The sequence below is a fragment of the Apostichopus japonicus genome, chromosome 1 (genome assembly GCF_037975245.1).
Source record: "Apostichopus japonicus isolate 1M-3 chromosome 1, ASM3797524v1, whole genome shotgun sequence".
Lineage (NCBI taxonomy): Eukaryota > Metazoa > Echinodermata > Holothuroidea > Aspidochirotida > Stichopodidae > Apostichopus > Apostichopus japonicus.
Window position 1 is genome coordinate 5,090,339 of NC_092561.1, and position 21,465 is coordinate 5,111,803.

The window sequence follows — 21,465 nt, forward strand, 5'->3', positions numbered from 1 at the left end:
AACGATAACAACTGGTTGTCAAAAGAAAATCCTAAAATTTTTTTTAAAATTTTGCCCTGTGAATTTTTTTGGGTTTTTGTTTCTTATATAGGTTTTCTGTGTCCACCTCATTGGTAGACAAAGGTACAAAACAACACTATCAGAGTATCCACCATTTTTTTCAATTAAAACTTCAAAATTCAAATTAGAGCAGTTTTGCACACAATGTAGTACCTCTATTTCTATACTGGTTCTCCAAGCAGTATTTGATGAAGACCGTGGTCAACTTTTGTTACTCTTCTGTAGCCAGATCACATAAACATAACAGTTTATTGTTTTTTGGAAAGGAGAAGTTTAGAAATTTCTTCAGCTTTGAACGTTATCATTACATTCTGATATATTCCTCGGCTTCAAGTTCAAATTGTGGCCTTGTGTTTTTGTCTGCAGTTGTACTCTTCTTCTCGCCCTAGGCAGAAACTAATTTTGCTTACACATTCTGTGTAGACCATTTCAACTTTTGTAAGCAGCAGTGATATTGTCAGATATTTTCTGGCGTATAGACTTTTGGATGCACAACCCTTAGCCCGGCTTATACATAACACAGGATCACAAGTTACAGACCTATCTCTGCTCTCTGTGAAGAAAAATTCTACACCAGCTGATTTTTGTGCAAATAAAAGCTTGATTATTTGTAAATGTCACGACTGGAGGTTGTCCGGATATATTGAAAAATGGCCGCTCATGAAAACCAAAACAATGAAAGATGCTGGGATGACATTTGGGTAAGAACATTTTTTGACATAAAAAGAAGTAAACCCTTGCCTACTGTCAATAGACAAGTAATGAATTAAGAATGATAAGGAGGGTAATGAGGAAACCTATACAATGTTGTTACTATTATAACATAAACTGTAATATAGGTCCCTGGGAAATTATTAACACACTTTAATTACTCAAAACCCAGTCACTTTTGGCAATAAGAGCCTCTGCATTGTTGTCATGGTATTGAAATGAGGTTTCTTACCTATTTTTTTTTTTAATAATTGAGCTAATTAAGTATGCAAATATGCAAATGTGGTCATTCTAGATACACTGTAATTTGCTTTGCCCATTTGAAATGATTTTGTTGAAATCTTCTAAAATTTTGATAGCTTGGTGAGTTAGAGACATGTAATATTTTACAAGTAAACTATAAATATGATGTTTGATTGTGAGGGATGTGACTGATTTCTTGACGTTTTGTTTTAAATTTTCATTCGCGAATAAACATATGATATTTAACAAATTTGAACTGAACTGAACTGAACTGAACTGAACTGAAGATGGGTGTGCAGTATTATTATAAGATGAATGGTTATATGCCACATGGAATCTATCCGTCCTGAATCTCGAAATTTGTACTTACGGATTTCTTTCATGAAGAGGAAGAAAGGGTACTGCAAAATTTGCTGAACTACGATCGGTAGACCGATTTTTGCATGATCCTTTGGAGGTGACATCGAAGAGATCGCTCTGTCCTTACTTCTTTTTTTAGCCTTCCTTTTATTATTCAAGCATTTCAGAAAATGCATCAACACGATGCACTCAAACGTGTAAAGGAGCTGTGAAATATGAAAATGTAACATTTAAAAAAAGACAATTCTACAAATATTATCTTTGCTACACATGATTACAAAACAACGAAAATCCTGACATAAATCTGATATTACTCTCAGGTACAAAACCGTGCAGGCTACTTGAAGTACAATTTCACCTTTTGAGGAATTAATGGAGATGTAAATTCAACCACCACCCTTCGTTTTTGCCCACGAAAAATACTTACCCCACCCAGTTGAGAATAAAATTGTACAGTCTTGGGTAATATTAGGGTTCAAATGCTGCTTCATATACAAGACTGCAGACATAAATAAGTCTAAAATGGCATCACAGCTGAACCACTTGTGATGGAATATTTATTTTAGTCTTTTCATTTTGTCCTCACTTAGATTAAATTTCCTCTGTTAGAGAAGATAATTGGAAATGCTGTTACAAACCTGATGCCATAAAATTTCTAACATAGCCATTAAACTCTAATTAGCTGCAATGATAGTATAAAGCACATTAACTAAGTTGTGGCAGCACCGTGAAACGACTACACTACTGTAGTTAGGCGACTGGGAACAGCCATGAAACATAAAACTGATTATGATGAACCTGTGGTGCAAGTGACAACAAGGTTATTGTTGCATAGTTTATGTTCAAATCATGTGTAATATACACAAATTATACATATTGTGTGTCATCATCTACTGTATATACACACTGCACAGTAACCTGTATTTACCACACTTCAACCCCCCCCCCCCCACCCACCCACTACTTCCAATCACCAATTTAGGCATAAGTTATTTAAGTTCAAAAAAGTATTAATTCACACAAAAATTGTTCAGACTTTTGGCTGCCTTGAAAAGCACCACCATATTGAATGTAAATGATTCCTTTCTCACACAGGGAATGATTGGTTTGTATTTGAATTTTATATAGTAATTTTGAGGTTGATGCATCTTCTTTCTCAGACACAATCCTGGAGATGCCATGGTTTTGTGCACAAAAATGCAGATAGTTTTCACCTAAGTTGTGTAGCAAGTTGGTCACTGTGTGCATTGTGCTACTGACGTGACACCGGATAAATTATTCAATGCCGAAGACTAAGTACTGTACTGTACAAGCCTTCTTCTATACCTCCGCTTCCCCACCAACAATCTGACATGGGACACTGTAGACACTGAATGACCACACTGTCACAGTGTCCAATAGGCACCCCTTCTTTGTATTGTTTTGAAGACTCTGCTGATACTTTACCCCTTCAGTCTGAAGTTCACATCCTTCCAAATACTTTCTCCGGCGCTGATAGTATTCTTGAACACATTTCCAACACCTGTTAAGACATAGTAACTCGTCTGGGACCGGTTCTTTCATCGCTCCAGCTGAGAACTTCTTGAAGAAGCTCACATGGTCAAAATTTGATCCAAACTTAGAGCACCAGTGTATCATATTGTCAGTTGCATGAATTATGCCCTGGGTAGATTCCTCTACCTCCTCGCTATTCTCTCTCTCAGCCATCGAGGATTCAACTTGCGTCAATTCTACATAGCGTATCTACAAAAACAAAAATCAATTACAACAGGGTTAATCATATGTACAGCGTTCACACAAAGACCCTCATACAAGTAAAATATATGTGGCATGCGTTGCAGACTAAGGCAGGTCGATTACATAATCTCAAGAAACTATTCCATGATAGTATGTTATAGTTGGGGTCTATACGGCAGACCTTTAGAGAAAAGGTAAATGAGAATCACTTATAACTCAAAGCAGTGATTCCTTTACTTGGAAACAGAGGCACTTGATGTACAATGACAGTTCACACTCTAAAATAGTCCCAGGAATTTCCCCTAGGCTAGGCCTATACTTCCCTAACGAGTCAAATAGCAATTATTATGCATTATTGGCTCCAATTATAGCACTTCAGACTATAGCTAGGAAAGTTTTGTGATTACGTAATCGACCTGCTACGGTCGTAAATCGACCTCAGGCTTTACAATTAGCTTAAATAGCTTCTTAACACCATTTGGCTCTTTGTGTAAACACTGTGTGGAATAGGTCGTGTCTGCAGTGTATAGTTAATCATACAGCGTTCACACAAAGACCCTCATACAAGTAAAATATATGTGGCATGCATTGCAGACTAAGGAAGGTCGATTACATAATCTCAAGAAACTTACTATTCCATGATAGCCCCTGGACCCCATGCATTCATGCTCGCACGCTACGCGTGCTCGGCGGGAAATCGGAAGTGTGTTCGCGGGAAATTGAACAAGGTTTTCCAACACTGTCATACAGCGTTCACACAAAGACCCTCATATATGTGGCATGCGTTGCAGACTAAGGCAGGTCGATTACATAATCTCAAGAAACTATTCCATGATAGTATCATTAGTATGTTATAGTTGGGGTCTATACAGCAGACCTTTAGAGAAAAGGTATTGTAGAATCACTTATAACTCAAAGCAGTGATTCATTTACTTGGAAACAGAGGCACTTGTACAATAAAAGTTCACACTCTAAAAATAGTCCCAGGAATTTCCCCTATAGGCTAGGCCTATACTTCCCTACATTACAAGTCAAATAGCAAGTTTGCCTTATCATTTCGTTTACTGTACTCTAGTGTTTGAAACCTATTAATAATATTACTCCCAACCTAACCGTACATTTGTAAAGGATAAACACCGTCTCATAGATTAGTTACTGCACAAATGAGTGCAGTCGTGGATCTGCACTACCACTGTACCACTACAGTACCATTTAGTCCTGTGCCATATACAATAACTCCTAACGTTAGAATTTAGAACTTACCTTTGACAAAGCATCAAACCGGCTAACTTCATTATCGAAGTTAGTATTTCATTGAACAGCGGAACAATTGCTACAATTGCCTCACATTTCGGTGATAATCTGATAAACCTATACAGTTTTGGGATGACCGGCAATTCTTTTCAACTTACTTTCACTTAATGTTACACAGTAGTAATAATCGTAAGTTGAGTCTCGTCTATGCCTCACGCAAGCGATATTTTTTTTTCGTAGTCCGCAACTAACAACCTGAAGCTATCCCAGGATTCATCACAGGATTCATCCCAGGATTCATCACAGGATTCATTCCAGGATTCAGATTCATCACAGGATTCATCACAGGATTCAGATTCATCACAGGATTCATCCCAGGATTCATCTCAGGATTTATCACAGGATTCAGATTCATCCCAGGATTCAGATTCATCCCAGGATTCAGATTTATCACCAGATTTATTCACCGGACTTATTAAGGCAGCGGGATGTTCGTTGAAAAGTTCTTCCATTTTCATATTTCCTGACGCACATCGGAGGTAGAAGGGGGGGGGGGGGGGTGAAGTCAACGAAGCTCCACGAGAAATAGTCAGGAGCAACTCATTACTTTTATCAACATTTTTTGTCAAAAAATTACGAAATAATAAGATTAATTCTTAATTACGGAATAATAATTCGTTATTGCGAAATACGAATTCATATAATTAAGAACAACCCAGAACATTTTTCGTGCGGCACAGATAGGCTTGCGTAAGAAACTTGAGTATGTACTACCCTTCTAATCCTACAGCGATAGTTAAAATAGCGCTATACAGATTCATCTGACAATTAAACGCGTGCTGTGACCGTTTCAATCCGGTGATGAATCTGCATGGTGATAAATCTGAATCATATCAAAATAAACAATGTTGAGCAAACTTTAGAGCAGCTTAGAAGGCCTGGGAAGTGTCATTTCCAACGATCTAGGAGGCCTTTTTAACTAAAATTTTTCGCTACGCTGCGCGCCAACTAATGGTGGCGCTACGCTTAGATAGTAACAAGACACCCTCCCAGAAAATGGTCAAGACCCCCAGTGCCCCACTGAATAAGGGTGAGGGGGAAGGGTGAGAGATTAGGGATAAGTTTGAAATGGAAGATTTGGGGAATGAGTTGGACTGGAAGAGGGAAAGCTAGGGGTCCACACACTTCCTTATTTTCCTTACTAGAAGAGGGCAATTAAAACAGTATATAGATATAAGAGCAACTGTTTTCGCAGCTTTTCAAATGGGTTTCACAACATTGATCAAAGCAGTGCCCTGACACCAGTGGAGGGCCACGTGTCTTGCCCCTAACAATTTTCAAGCAGGCATATTGGCTTAGGCTCACAGCCAGGAATTCAGAGTTCTAGAGGCCCCAAGAATTTAAGGAGGAGCACAATACCTTTTCCCTGTAAACTCCTCAAGTATGTGGACACAGGATTGTTGCACAGATAGAAGGTGGAGTAGGGCAGTAGTCACATAGAGGCACCTCCCCCCCCTGTACCCTTTTGGCCTGGTGGTTGAGGCACATGCAGCAATTTAATCATGCCTGAACCAAATGAAACACTTGTAACAGGATCTCATCCTTATAGTTACATCATTGATGCTATGATATCTAACAGGAGATGTCACCTTGCCCCCAATTATAGACAAAACAGGCAAAAATATGAACAGAAGCACACACATTAAATTCATTATTGTTATTATTAACTTCTATTTACCAGTGTTTCTATGACATTTCAAATTTGACTCAAACAATCACACATTACACTGTGGTGCAAAAAACGGATAAAAAAAAAAAACAGGAAAAAAAAAAAAAGGAGTAATGAGGTTATTAGAAGCTATTGCAATTTCAATTTTTCGTTTTAAATGTTACAGCCAATCGTACATGTGTTCACACAAATATGGTGCTAAAACTGTGAAGAAAATATAAACTAGCGGGACCAAACAAGAAAAAGGAGAAAAAAAAGAAGAAGCATTGCATTAAAAAAGGTTTGTTATATAAATAGAATAGAAAGATTGTTAGTTATTGTACACGAGAAAGTGAGTAATGGTTTAGAAAAGTAAATGTACTTAGAAAGATTCTTAGGGACACTTGCACATGTTTTAGGCCTTGCCCAACTCAGGCGTTCCTGTAGTAGTGGCATATATTACATTATTATACGATTGTAAGAAAGGAAAGCATGAATAAACATGAGCAGCCGGCTGTACATGTAATAGCATAGGAGGGGCAGGCATCACCAAGCAAACTATTATCATTTATCATTTTGTCCATTGTCTTGTACATGAACAGAGAAGAGTTAACTTAGTCATGAATATTTATGAGAATATGATACTTCCTCTAGTTTGTCGAATGAACAAATATCACAATGAATGCAAACAGGAGAGGGTAGGTAAACAGCATATCAGTTTACCTCGACACAAGCTTTTTTTTTTTTTTTAGTCAACTTGTACCAGGAATGCATGAAAATAGATGATAACTTCCCAAGGAAAACCATAACATTTAAATGATTAAACTTGGCAGGACACCCAATCACTAAGTCAGATTGAGGGGTATCCTGTTATGTGTAAATGTTACGGGGCTTGGTGAGTTAGTGACACAAAATTACTCCCAAATGCAGCATGCTGGTTTAGAGGATTATACTGTATACACATTTACATTTTCTGGCATTGTTTGAGTTGTCATGCTTCAAAGCACTGTTACTGACAGTATGAGCAGTATGAATATCATCCTGTCTCTATCAGATAATGGTTAGGAACTGTTTATGCTGGTAGTATCAGGCAAGAGCATTTTCTGCGAATTCTTTCTACCTCGGGAACAAAAACTATTATCCTAACATTCTGTAGCATACGCAAACTGGAGCCTATACCGCAATTTTTGCAAAATTCCGTTTTTTTTTTTTACCCCTGGCTCATCCCTGTAGTATGAGTGCTTTGATGCATGCCATCGAGTACATTACACAGTGGTATTAGCATTTAAAAATTGACCCAACTAGCAGCTTTAAGACCCAGAAAGCTAGTTGGCTTTGTGATTCCTTGCCATACAATGTGCTCAAAATAACTATCTGATTAATTTGGAGCAAGTGAGTTAAATTTGCCCAAAAATTGAAAAATTCTTTCTGCCTCCAGCAAGGAATCAAACATGTGTTAATTGTACCATGTTCATTGCATGTTCTCCATATGGGTGCACATGCACATTTTGAATGGCAACATACTAAATCAGTCAAAAACTTTATCCAAGCCTCTTTCAGAGTTAGCTGTGACTTCATATGAGAATTATGTGCAAACTACATGAACACACACCATTGAATTCAGAAACAATTAAAAAGATTGGCCCATTTTTCTTTCTCCACTCATGGAGTTGTTCAAATATTCCACAACCATTCTACAGCTTGAAAAATAAAAGTTTTGAAACATTCCCCAAGATAGCATACAAATATGCAGGTATTTTCTAAACTCCATAGACTGAGTTGAACCCGTGTTCTTGGAGACAAACTGTAAAACCATACTTCTTGCACCAAGTGTTCACAGAGACCCCTTTGACCTTTGACATCCCTTTCAATTTTGGTCGGCTAGGTACTTGCTTATTTTGCAGAGTAAACTTGCCAGAATAAATTCCAACAGGACTATTTTGGGGAGCTTGATTCTCCATATTTTCCTGACATTAGACTGCATATACAAATTATACCAATACAGTTATGACAGGCATTATTGTTTCAGCAGGCTACAAATGGATAAACCGAACAAAGTACTTTTCCAGCAGTTCCGGGGGCCAACCTTCCAACTTTTCCCATTAATTGATTGGTATGTGATTAGACAAATCATTTGTCTCTATGAGAGAAAATGATTTGATTGAAGGTAGCAGTATAGAGCTTGTTTAAAGTTTTAGCCAGAGTAACCATTCTTGGACTTTCTAGCATATTTTGGATCAATACTCACGAACAATGATCCTCAAGCCCAAGTTTTAATTACTTTCTAGCATATTTTGGATCAATACTCATGAACAATGATCCTCAAGCCCAGGTTTTAATTACTATCTAGCATATTTTAGGATCAAAACTCATGATCAATGATCCTCAAGCCCAGGATATAATTACACTAACGAGCAGTACTAATGTATGATTTTCCTTGCTATGCATAGGATACACCATTACAGTGGTCCACAAACTTTAAGGCCCATGACCCAGTATCTTCCATGAGTCAAAACCCACCAGATCCCCACTCCCCTCAGAATGGATGCTGAGAATGCATTGAAACTAGATTGGATTATGGATTTAATGGTTAACAAATGTAACCTAATGAATATTCACTGCCGAGCTCCAAAAAACTGTAGATATATTTTCCAACAGAATCATTGTGACCGACTAAAACATTTTGGGAGACCAAAATTTTGTTCTAATATATACTTCCTCCATGGGTTGAGAAGTCACACTAACTCTTTATTTATAATCTGTTATACCATATATCTCAATGATTATTGACCAAGAACAATAATGGGAACGATTAAACCCCCCACCCCCCTGCCCACCCCCAAAAAAGGGGTGGCAGCTGAATCCCCACAAGAAATTCGAAGATCAAAACAGAAAATGTGTTGCACTGAAGGATATTAAGCTAAAGATATCATTTTTTTTTCCATCCCCGTAATCAAAACGTTGACTGGGACACAAATAACTTCCTGAAACGTTTGTATGCATGCTCGGCAAGCAATTAAGTTAGATTCACTACCTTCTTCTATCACTCTGTGTTTAATACACAACACAAGGTAACGTAACGGCCCTAATCTTTCATAGTAAAACTTATCGTTATCGTTCCTGTGCAGGTTATAGAAAATTTGCTAGAAAGTACCAGCGGGACAAAAAAAAAAAGATAAAAGAAGCAAGGAAAACGAAAAGCTCTTTCATAAAGAAACCAGATATGTTATAAAGGAGAAACAAATATCATAGCTGTTGAAAAACTTTCACTTAACGAAGGGGGGCTTAATTTAAAGTAATTGCTGAAAGGATGTTCTTGACCTCTCAAAGCTAACATTCCAGATGCCTAAGCTTACAAAAAAAAAAATTAACAAAAATATTGCTGTACTTATAGTTGAACAAATACTACTAAGAAAGGAAAAAAAGAAGAAGATGAAATGTTATATAATTAAGTCTTTCTGCAAGAATGGAGATCTAACGGTCAATCAGTTGTTAAGATGGTTCCCTCCTTTTTCTTCATAACCCACAATTTCAGTTCTGTAAACATTTCCTTAAGTCTTTTCTACATGTTATCAACTTTTGAGCAAACACTCTTACAATTTAGAACACACTACACCTTTACAAGAAGACAATCAATGTCATATGTTGCATGAACTTTTATAACCGGTAGAAGATTTCCTAAGACCAGAAATCATTAAGTTAACTAATTTTTTACAATTTTATTGGGAAAACTTTCTTAGGCAGGAGATTTCCTTTAATCAGAAATATTTAATTTAACTCCCATTAGCCACATCCACATGTTAGCTCAGTGGTTAACGCCGGTGCCTTTCAATCATAAGGTCCCGAGTTCGAGTCACTCCCAGATTAATGTGTGTTGTCCAGTTTACAGAGTTGTTGACAAATGACAAGTCATAATCATGGACGTTAAATATGAATCTAAGAGACTGACTCTGGTCAGCTTGTGGCTTTGATAAGCCAATGATGGCTTCTTCGCGAGTTCCTGCTTGCAGGAGGATCTACAATACATACATACATACATCTATGGATTTCTTTTCTTGCTAATGTGTTTATTTCTATAAATTTAAATTGAACTAACTAACAATACCTCAGCCTCTGGTGTGTCGATCTATTTACAGACAAGAAAACAAGAACAAACTTTGACAAATGGACCAAATTTGATCAAACAAGTAATACCCCGGTTCCCAAATATGATCTGTCAGAAATTTGTTTTAACTCAACTCTTTGGCCAGTTCTTCCACATCAACGATAATATCATTGGCTAAAAATGACTCAATGAGAACACACCTGAAGTATTCTGAGAGAAAGAGCGGAGGTTTGCAGGGGTAAGTTTAGCTCCTAAATATGAAAGATGTGAAATAATGTCACTGAACTTAGGGTCTTCTCTATAAATTTGTTGCTATAATCGCCGTGTTACAAAGCTGTTTGTGCTTTTCTTCACTGAACACCTTTGTAAACCCTTCTGATGCTCATCCCTAGCCTTTCCGTTTTGTCAAAGAGTGTTAAAAAAATGACAATGATTTCACAATCACCACAACAAGTGAATAAAAAATTCATTTTCTAGAAAGAATACCCTGTCACGTAAAAAATAATCGAATGAGGGTATCTCTCCGAGTTGATCTTTCCCCCCCCCCCCAAAAAAAACTCCCCATTCTACTGACAAGGACATAAACCTACAATTAGGAATATATAGTAGGGCAATAATTTCAAGTTTTCAACCAATTTTTTAAGTTGATAAAAAAAAAAAATTAAAAACAGATTAATACTGACAAAAGCTGAAGAAAGACTTGACAATGACTACAATGTGAAATTTAACTGTTAAATTAACTTATGAATATTAATGAGCTGAAAGATAGACACTTCCTCAATTATTTTTTGTGCATATTCCCCAAAATGTTTGTATTATATTTTCTAATGGCGTTATTTTTGTTTGTTTTACGATTTTATAAAAAAAAGGAAAGATGCGTGATTTATGGTTTACTTTAATTGAAATTTAACTTCAAGTCAAATTTAAGTCAATTTAATTTGAAATTGTTAAAATTTAGCTTTAATTTCACACTCAAAAGCTTTGTAGGCCCTCAACTACCCACATACCACCCAACTTACAGGATACTATCAAAATGATCCAACTTACATGGTACTATCAGAATTATGTTTTCATTACCTGTCAATCTTCATTGGCTTATTTGGTGATAGGACTAAAAGTTATTATAATCAATCAATCATTATAAGATATTAATCAATCATTTCAATTACTACAGGGCTTTAACTAGCATAGATTTGCATTGTGAGACTCATATACATAACATCATATTGTGATACCATCTAACACCAACATGTTGTTATTCTACCGAATGCAACATTAATACTCACTGGATAAACTGAAGGTGCATTTATACAACTAGAACAGGGATCTTATCTAGATCCTTAAAAATCCCCCAATAGTATCACTAACTCTGAAACACCAAGACTTGTTCAAAACTTAGACACTCTACAAAGCTACCATGTCACAAAATAGGATACTGCAGGGGCTGCAGCTTAACCTCATGCAGCCAGGCTGCGTGGGACTAACACTCTGTTGTCCCTCCACAGTTTCTCACAATGGGCACTGCAGGTCAAGCAGAGATAATCCCGATTGCTCTTCTTTTGAGACGGTGGCAGGCGCGTAGCGAGGAATTTGCCAAGGGAGGAGCGAAACTGTAGGCAAACTATCAGAGCTGTATAAACGGCATTGCAAACTATCTAAGCGTAGCGCCACCATGGGTTGGCACGAAGCGTACAAGAAAATTTTGGCTGAAAATGGCACTTCCCAGGCCTTGTAAGTTGCACCTTAGCATTTTCTCTTTGAAATTACTAGCGATATCATAAAAACATACAAAAAAAATATGCTCAAGGGGGGGCGGCTGTCCCCTTCACCTCCCCCCAGGCTATGCGCCTGGACGGTGGTGCCTTACATTTCATACAATCACTTTGTGCGAACACAGATTGTGAAAATACTCCTCCACTTGCCTTGCCACTTTCCTTGAACTAAAACTCGTCCACAAACCGTCTGTCCACACAGTAGATAAAGACAAATTCCATTAATGCTTGGACAGGGTGTTAAGCTTATCATCCTGTAGGCATGAATACAGTAAGGGGACAACTTTTCACCCACAAAGCCACAGAAAGTATTACTAACGTGAGCAACCAGTGAACATTTAATTATCAGTATTCTTATTTTTTTTCTCATTATTTTGTTTAATGGGAGGATTGCTTTGAGAATTTATGCCACTTGTCAGACTAAAATGACTGTAACAACGACCAGTGAATGCAAACCAGTTTAACACTAATATCTACCTGATGAATCCAATAAGGCAATTTTCTATATCCTTGTCTAGACTTCTTCACTGGTGAAGTCATCAATGATGATTATGTCTCTGGCATGAAATGAATTTTGTATTTTTGCAATTTCCAACTTTTTTCCAATTCTGGAGCAAAAAATAAATAGGAAAATATCCAGTATAAATAATTAAAGCAGGGTTCACCTCTGATTGAGATGATCTCATCCAAATGGGCAACAATGGGGCTTTTCTTTAGTCATTTAAGGCATATTACATTTATCCGATTTTTATAAAAGTCAATGCATTATTGGCAACAACGAATGGAACATCTTTCAAAAAAGCCTACGTGACACAACTACCTTCCAAGAATGGTGTATTTATTTACATTTTAAATAGTATTTATTTACATGGATGTAAAATCCCTGACCTCATTCTTCATGTTGTACAAAAAAAAAAAAAAAACACCCACAGATATGTATGAAAATCTTTCATTTCCCAACAAAGATGGGTAAATTAAACTCTAACGAGGGATGCGTTCATCTTTGGGAGCGATGTTTCATACTTGCAAAAACTGATCCCTCTCTATCAAAAGCGGTGTGGTGACTTCAACGTATACCATTGTAACCTTGAAAAAACTAATGAACCTCATTTTTGTATATGAATTATACTTTTAGTATAAATTTCATTTTCATAAAAACAAAAATTCTGTACGTCATGTGCATATCTTGTTCAATGTTTTTTTTTTACGTTCATTCAAGTAACTTGTTCGAAGTTTACCGCCAAATAATATTCACTTTATGATCTTATCTAATTTCTCCATAACAAGTTACAATTCTCATGAACTTGGAATGGTAAGCTATGAAAAAAAAAAAAGAAAAAAAAAAAAAAAACTTTGTAAGATGGATTATAACATATTTTAATTTCCTTTAAATTTACAGCATTCTATATTTTTCTTCCTTTTCATCAAAACCGAGGAATTGGAAAACCTTTAACGCTCAATTGTATGTTCAAATTATTAGGACAGCGAACCATGCCTTTATAGCACATAACAGATTTGCCTCCACTATCAAGCGTGCTTGCCTGTTCATGCTTTAGTTTCTGTTGTAGAATTGCTTCAAATGGCCAATTGCAAAGTGTTAATTCAATATATAGACTTGAGATTACAAACCCAACACATATATTTCCAAATATCACTGAATGGTCACTTTTCTAAACTGGCGGGAGATTTTTTAAACAATCTTTTGTTTACACCCAAACCAATTAATTAACTATCTACTAGCATACTGTAATGGAGTAAGGTAAATTAACATTATGGAAACTCCAAGATTTGCCAATGCACAATATTCAGAAGTGACATATATCATCAAATGTCAGATCTTCAGGTCAATTCTTCTTGTAAGTTTTAAGATTTGTGAGAAATAGCGGATTGATAACTTGTCGTCTAAATACAAACAAAATATAGCATTGCGAACAATTTCAACAGGAAATTTGTTGAGAAATGAAATGAAATTTGGATTTTTTTCTTTAAAACTTTGCAGATGATGATTAACACAAATCTTTCAACTTGTACAAAGTCAAAATTCTATACAGGAAGAGACAGAACCTTTTGTCAGAGAAGAAACTTGATGCAATTTGATGAAGTTTCAACTGAGAAATAAAAAAAAATGCTGTGCCCATCAAACGTTATTATAACGTTTGGCAGAAAGCAATGAAGCTACAAAAACAAAATGTATGAACTCTCTGTAAAACTCCAAATTTCCACTACTGAAGAATATTAGTATTAACAAGGTCAAAGGCTTTGTGTCAAAGGTCATTCATTCACTGCCCATAATACCACGAGGAAAAACAGCAAAAATGATGAGATATAGGACAACTACCAAGCCAACCAGAATAGCAAACGCTGCGTTTCTCCATCTCTGTAAAGAAGAAGAACAGATAAAATGGAAAATCAGCAACGAAATAAGAAACAAAAAAATTGGGAAATTACTGACAAATCTTGAAAGGTTTTGCAAACTATTTTAGCAGAGAGGGAAAAGTAAGTAATGCCCCGGAATAACAGGTCTTTTGCTCTGTTTATATGGTAATTGGGCTCCCGACTGACCCGACTGGCCCCCCCCCACCCCCACCGGCAAACCAGAGAGCTAAGATGGCTAGTCAAATCCTTCCCAAAATTAACTTGAGAACATTGACTATATTCTTGACACAAGAAATTCTTCTCATGTAGACCCTCATATAGTTCATTCAAGCTTTACTTTTGCAGTCCTCACATCTACAAGGGTTTTCAAACTATAACCTCTCTTGATTTTGAATGAACTTTGGGACCGGCACAAAATAAAAAAAACAATAGGGTTACTGCACTCGCTCAAGTGGATCTGCATAATAAGGTTAGGCATGAATATCTCATATATTTTACATATTAGGCTACTGAAGATACAAAGTCTAACAATCTGAAAGAAATCGTGATTAATGGCTCCTTACAAAGTTTGACATTAGAACATTAAACTTGCTAACTAATGGAAACAAGATTTTGAAGTTTGGTCACTGACGAGTTCAAATATCGGTGCTGTGGCCGAGAGGATAAAGGTGGTGGCATTTGAAGCAATAAGGCTAAGCAATCGGGAGGTTCGGGTTTGATCCCGGGGCATAGTGAGGTGGGTTACTCATCCGAGAGCAATCAACCGGTTTCCCTGCTGAAATGACATTCTCATTGAACAGACTCCAAATGAGTTAAAATGTTGAATTGGAAGCCACCCGACAAGGAAGTTGTAATCCCACATTCATGGTCGCTTAAGCTTCGTAAAAAAACTGCCTGATTATGATCATACTATTATTATTAAATGCTCAGCAGAGTTGATTCACTAATGTGGCCACTACAAACAGGTATGACATTTCTCAAAGACATTTTCCTGATCATTGGTTTTCATCGACAAATCACAAACTGTCTGGATTGGAGTCATTTACTTTACGAGCCTATTTAACCAAAATGCTTGAAGGAGCGGCATCAATTCTAGTCACTGTGAATGGAGGATAGAGGTAATATATTCATAGCATGGACAAAGGACATTAGACAACCTACAAATGTTATCAACTATAAAATAGCACAACTGTTCTTCAAAAACAAACGCCTCGTAATTAAAGGTATTTTGTAAATTTTCATATTTAGCAGATCTTGAATATAGTCATGGCTTTTGCACAAGGACTGACCCGATTGTTTCGAAATTTGTCCATAAAGCCCCTCATTCTCTCAGACAGTGGTATATAATTGAACCTTGCTCCACAGACTTCACACCGACGGTGACCAGATATATGGATCCACTTGACCAGGCACTGTCTGTGAATACTAGCCGCTGAACCGGAACATCTGGAAAGAGAGCAAAAGCATTTGTCACACCGGAATAGCTGGATCTTGCATATCATAAACTAAAATTTGCTGTTCTGTTTCTTATGAAGCCTGAGATATTTTATAACGCAAAAACAGAAGGTGATACAATAGCTAACACAATCACTGGAGTAACAGTTTTGCTCTCTGATAAGCTAGTGCTTGGGATAAAGAAACAGAGGTGTCCATAATGCATTGGGTTCCCAAGACAATTATGTCACAGGCCAACTTTGCTGAAGTCTTCAATGAATTTCAGCCACCTGAATGTCTCTTTGAGGTCGGTGAAATAAAGTATCTCTTCGGAATCTACCCAAAATAGGTTCACTCTGTGCATGTAAATGTAGATCTATTGGCAACGTATGTTAAACAGAGTAAAATGGAAATTCAAGGTTCTGAAGATTACTTGAATGAATCTCTCACCTGCACGGCCGGATCAATCTGTTCTTTGACGATGTCTCCCCCTCGAAACACACCCGACATGAAGTGCCAAGTTCACTGGCAGATCTCGGCACGGAGGGTGCAGTGGATACCATCGAGGAACTCTCGCTCGAGTCAAACATTGTAGCGATGGGCTTGGAGCTACTGGCCGCGTAGGCCGTTTCAAAGACTGGTGGGTTCCATATAATCACCTCTTTTGGTATAATCTCGGCCGATGCTCGACAGGCTGCCTCTTCTGCCGTGGTGAGATTGCCGTAGGATGTCGACGGCCGGTTGAGATCGGCGGGTACCTCTGCCTGGTTGGCGGCCCCCGGCAGAGAGCCCATATCTATAGTTACTGCCTCCTGGGCGACCATGACACCGGTGTCCTTGGTGCCATTTCCATTGTCCTTAGCTGTCACGGTAGTGGCAATGTCCGAGGTCTTGGCCTCCGATATGGTACGTGACAGTTTATCGACCAAGTCTAGAGTTTCGTGGGTGACGCTGTTCACTACGCAGGGCAGTGTCTGGCATGAGCGACTGCTCGTGGTATTCTTCTCGCTCCCGTCTTGGGAGCCAGACATGACCGACCCCCTGGATCCTACGCTGGCGTTACTCTCCTGGGAGAGACGGCGGGATACCTGTGAGGGGGCTTTACTTGTAGAGGATGAAGATGAATCACTGGAGTTGGCCTCATCTTCTAAGGCATGTTTTAATCTGGAGATGAGCAAGGAAAAAGCCAAAAAGATGGAACAAATGAAATATCACGATCGTTTAAAGGTATTTGCTCTCCTGTGGTAAATGTGGGTAAATGTGAGTTTTATGTGGCTTGACTGCTCACCAATGCCCAATAAAAGTGTCACAAAGATGGAATGTAACTTTAAGATTGTTTGAAGATATTGCTCTTCTGTGGTATGCAACCCTTTAGAGGTCCATGGACATGAATGTGGCTTCGTTGCTCACCGATGCCAGTCAAAATAAACATTTTTCTTGAACCACAGTAACAGTGACATTGTAAACTTGACAGCAACTAGTGGAAGAGAATCTTATCTTAATCAACAGCAATTATGCAATCAACCTTAAGAATCTAATTCTGGAATTCTATGGGCAGCTATCAAAATGCATGTGTCAGACTTTAGTCTGCATTGAGGGGTTCCTTGACTTATTACTGGCAATATGACAAGAAGACAGTTATCAGTCATAGCATGCTTTTAAGTCTTGTTAGCTTTTGGACACACACACTATTGACAAACTGTCACAATCTATAAGAAAAGGAAGGACATCCAGGAAGGACATGAATAACTTTTCTTCTGTCCCCCACTCCTTCTCCCCTTGTTCCACCCCCCCCCCATCACTCCTCTTCTCAAAGCTCTCTTCCATCTTCTCCACACCTTTCTATCTTTGTCCTTCTCCAGTTTATTCCCTACCCCTTCCGTTAATCCTCTTTTTCTCCCTCCACTGTTTATCTCCTACTTCTCCTCTTCCCCTGTTGGTTTCTTTCTTTCTTCTATCCATCCCTTGTCTACTAATCCCCTTTCATCCATCTCTTTGTGTTCACCATGCTCATTAAACCTGTCTGTATTCTGTGCGTAATTTTGTCCCTTCTGTTACTGTTACTTGTCATTTAGCCTTTGAAAAAGATCCTACTAGTATCGAAACGTCCGGCCAACTTACTTTACACACAATGTATAAGAGTTAAAATTAGAAGATATTATATCAAAGTAGGACTCACCTTGTTAGTATGGTATCCTGCCAATATTGCACTTTACTTTGGGCTTCTAAATCCTCTCCTTTAAGAAGGTTCAGTAGATTCATCACAGACTGAACAGGAAAATAGAAAAGAAGGATTAACATATGAGGGCAGGAGTGAAAAAAAAAAAAAAAAAAACAATCTCATTAGCCTGAAAAGTGTCTGCTTTATAGCTAGGAACATTCTACTGTCAAGAAAAAAAATAAAAATAGAAAAAAAATAAAAACAAAACAGGGAACAAAAATGAAAACATGCTGGTATACAAATAGACTCAAGATAAAAAAAAACTGCATCACAGGTCGAGCTAAACATCTGTTCCATAGGAAAGAACTTCTGAAAGTTTCCAGCTGGTGTTATAAAAATGCCGGCACAGGTTACTGGTTACTGGTTTTGTGATTAATCTTCTTCTTTTTTGTTTATTTGGTTCTCTCATTTAATGCAGTAAGAACCTACATTATGTTAAAGTTAACAACCAGAAAGCCTGGAGGCTTGGTGATTCCTTGACATATAATTTCTTCAAATTTGCAATTAATTATCTGACTAACATAGAGCAAGTGAGTTAAATTTTTCCAAGAGTTAAGTGAGAACCACAAGAGATCAGTTTATTTTCCAGCTCTTATTTGTAGCACTCACTTGTGGGCATCAAACAATTAATTCACTGGTAAGGGTTTTACAATGTATATATATATTATTTTTAGAAATTTTTATTCCAAAATGTTTCAATAACGCAATAAGAAGTCTTCCTATGTGAAATATAAACACACAGATATTCTATGTACAAGCAAATGGACATTTTCGTTTACCAATTTTGAGCAAGAAAATCTGCTCTGCCACCGAACCCCCACCCCAACCCCCTTTAATAATTGCAATTAATAAATAAGAACTACACAAAATTTGTTTCTTCACTGTGAAATATTTTCACAATGGCAAAAGCCAGAGTCATCCAGTATAAATCATTGAGAATAAGGTCAATTTTAAATTTGAGACCATTTCAAAAGCCCTTTTAACCTGTTGAAGCTCAGAGTGCAAAAACTGATAAGGGTCACTGAGTGTGTTTAAATCTCCAAACAAAATAATATCAACTCTTAAAAGCAGATATCATATCCTGGATGACTGTGAATATTGTTGAAGACCAGTTGTGTATAGAGCCCCTTCACAAAACTAAAACTGAAATCAAAATAAAATAAAGCTGTTAGCAAACTGCTTATCCACTAGAGAGCCTGTGTAGGAGAATGTGTAAAAGTAAGTTGGCCTGACGTTTCGATCCTAGCAGGATCTTCTTCAAAGGCTAAATGACAAGTAACAGTAACAGACGGGACAAAAAGCCTTCTGCTAATATAGTTACATGTCCCGTCTGTTACTGTTACTTGTCATTTAGCCTTTGAAGAAGATCCTGCTAGAATCGAAGTGTCAGGCCAACTTACTTTTGCACAAAACTAAAACTGATCTCAATTTCAGTTCTTGTACCCACCAAGCTGGATCTACACCACATATTCAGATCAACAGAGACAAATGTTTTGAATTATCACATTTGCAAAGTTTTTCAGACTATGACAAAAGAGACTAGGGTTCTTGTTCTCCATGAGAAGGATGAGTTTTCATGATTGTAAGCAGGTGTTTCATACACATAAACAACATACACCATCTTATAGACTCCTTTTGCCTCTGGCAAGGAATAAAAAACACTGGTATGCCTTCTGCTAATATATTACAATCGTTCTGTATTACAGGCGTTTCGAAATTAATTCTCAAAGGAACTGATCAAATACTACTGCGGTTGGCATGCTCCTTTCATGACTGTCTCGATTTCACCTACATGTATGTTAGATCTTTCTCAATATATATTGTAATTCATATTACTTTTTATCTGCTGGTATAGGAAAATGTGCTTGGTTTAAGATACAAAAGGAATTATAAAGATATTGGACTGAATTGGCTTACAGTAACTATAGAGAGATAAATGGTAATGTACAGTACACTATTGCATATATACTTGTCGTATATAAATGGCATCAAGTCTGGTAAATGAAGATGTGTTTACATCAATAAATGAACTTGGGATATTTCGTGAGTTCTAGATGACCTACACCGATGGAGGGCAAAGTTCGACCTGTTGCACAAAGATTTTCCACCTGATGCTTCCCTCATGTGATTGATCTTGTGATGGGGGTGTTTATAGACCAGATTAGTAGCACAAGCATAACAGCATGAGTAAGGGTACCAGTAGAAAGCCCATTACAATTATAAGTACAAGCTCTAAACATGAATATAAGTACTTGATATTGTACTAGCTAATACAACTATATGACATATATATATCTATATATATATACTCATGTAAAAATCAGTGAGGGAGGGTAAATGTATCTAGGTAAATATACAAGAATAAGAGATCAGCCTTACTACAAGTCTACAAGATTTTGTAAACTGAGGGAAGCATGTTTTAAACTTGCACTACTCAACCAGTACTGTATGCGTGTAAGAAGCAGCTACTGTATACATCACAGGTTAATGTTGAATGGACTAAACAGTCGATATAGTATGTTCAATGATTGTACACTTTCTGTCGGTAATGAGATGGAGGATTTAAGTGCCAGGTTTTGGGTAGGGTGTATTTACAATGTAAATGTAGAACTTAAAGATGACATATTGGACTGGGTAATAGCTTGTAAGATACACAAATACTAAGAAACTATTTCATTCCAACTAAAGAACTCTATTTTGTTATAATCATTTAGCTTTATCGTTTAGGCAGCTATGTCCAAAGCAGGAGGATGAGGGGGCTGCAGCATCCCGCAGCCAGGCTGCATAGGACATAATCTTTTGTGCTGTGCAGTTTTACACAATAGGTACAATTGGTATGCCAAGACAATGTCTATTGTCTGATATTATATGTGTATATATTGATTCAGCCTTATCATCACAGGATTTTACAGTTGCTGCAGCTTCTCTTTGATACGGTGCCTTGCAATTTAATCAAATACGGAAAGTTTTGTTTACTATCAGATTAATGTAACATTTTATGTTGTACTTTGGAAAAGTTTTGAAATAATAGAATGACGAGTTTCATTGTTCCAACTTTGTTAAACTTCAAGGAACAGTCCATATTTCCAATCTGACTTAAGTTGAAACAATTTCCTCAGGCTTCATAAGTATAAACAAGTGTTGTACAAGCATAGCAAGATGAATCTGGCAGGCTGCGGAACACTACGTTGATATTGGTATCACCCAATTATCCACATCTTAACTTAACACAAATATCCATAGAAGCTGCTGTTGTTGTTAAAGGTAGTCAGTATAGGCACCAAATTATAGCATGCTATAATTGCAAGAAGTTGTCATAAAGTACTTTCCTGGAGGTCTTTACTCTCCAAATTGTTCTGAGACAATTTTAGGGAACACACAAGATGACTGAATGTACTAGTGAGGAAAATATCCTCGAAGGTTGTAATAAAAACAGTTTAAGAATTTTGACCAAAGGTGACCATATTTGAATATCTGGCATATT

The 21,465-nt window shown here is 37.2% G+C and overlaps 2 protein-coding genes across 5 annotated transcripts in view; both read right to left on the minus strand.

The window, feature by feature from the left end:
- Positions 1-4,645, minus strand: part of LOC139963057 (uncharacterized) — a 37,254-nt gene extending 32,609 nt beyond the window's left edge. Inside the window, exons 1-3 of one of the 3 annotated variants that reach the window (XM_071963727.1) lie at positions 4,524-4,645; positions 2,821-3,117; positions 1,385-1,580 (exon numbers count right to left, since the gene is read on the minus strand). In XM_071963727.1, the coding sequence (XP_071819828.1) occupies positions 1,385-1,580; positions 2,821-3,081 (457 nt within the window). In that variant the 5' untranslated portion in view covers positions 3,082-3,117; positions 4,524-4,645. The other 2 variants (XM_071963656.1, XM_071963577.1) reach the window with 2 other exon arrangements.
- A 1,422-nt stretch (positions 4,646-6,067) lies between these two features.
- LOC139963956 (uncharacterized) overlaps positions 6,068-21,465 on the minus strand; it is a 69,590-nt gene continuing 54,192 nt past the window's right edge. For both annotated transcript variants that reach the window (XM_071965256.1, XM_071965338.1), the window contains exons 9-12: positions 17,940-18,028; positions 16,211-16,924; positions 15,616-15,772; positions 6,068-14,327 (exon numbers count right to left, since the gene is read on the minus strand). In XM_071965256.1, coding sequence (XP_071821357.1) covers positions 14,226-14,327; positions 15,616-15,772; positions 16,211-16,924; positions 17,940-18,028 — 1,062 coding nt within the window. In that variant the 3' untranslated portion in view covers positions 6,068-14,225. The remainder of the gene's footprint in view (positions 14,328-15,615; positions 15,773-16,210; positions 16,925-17,939; positions 18,029-21,465) is intronic.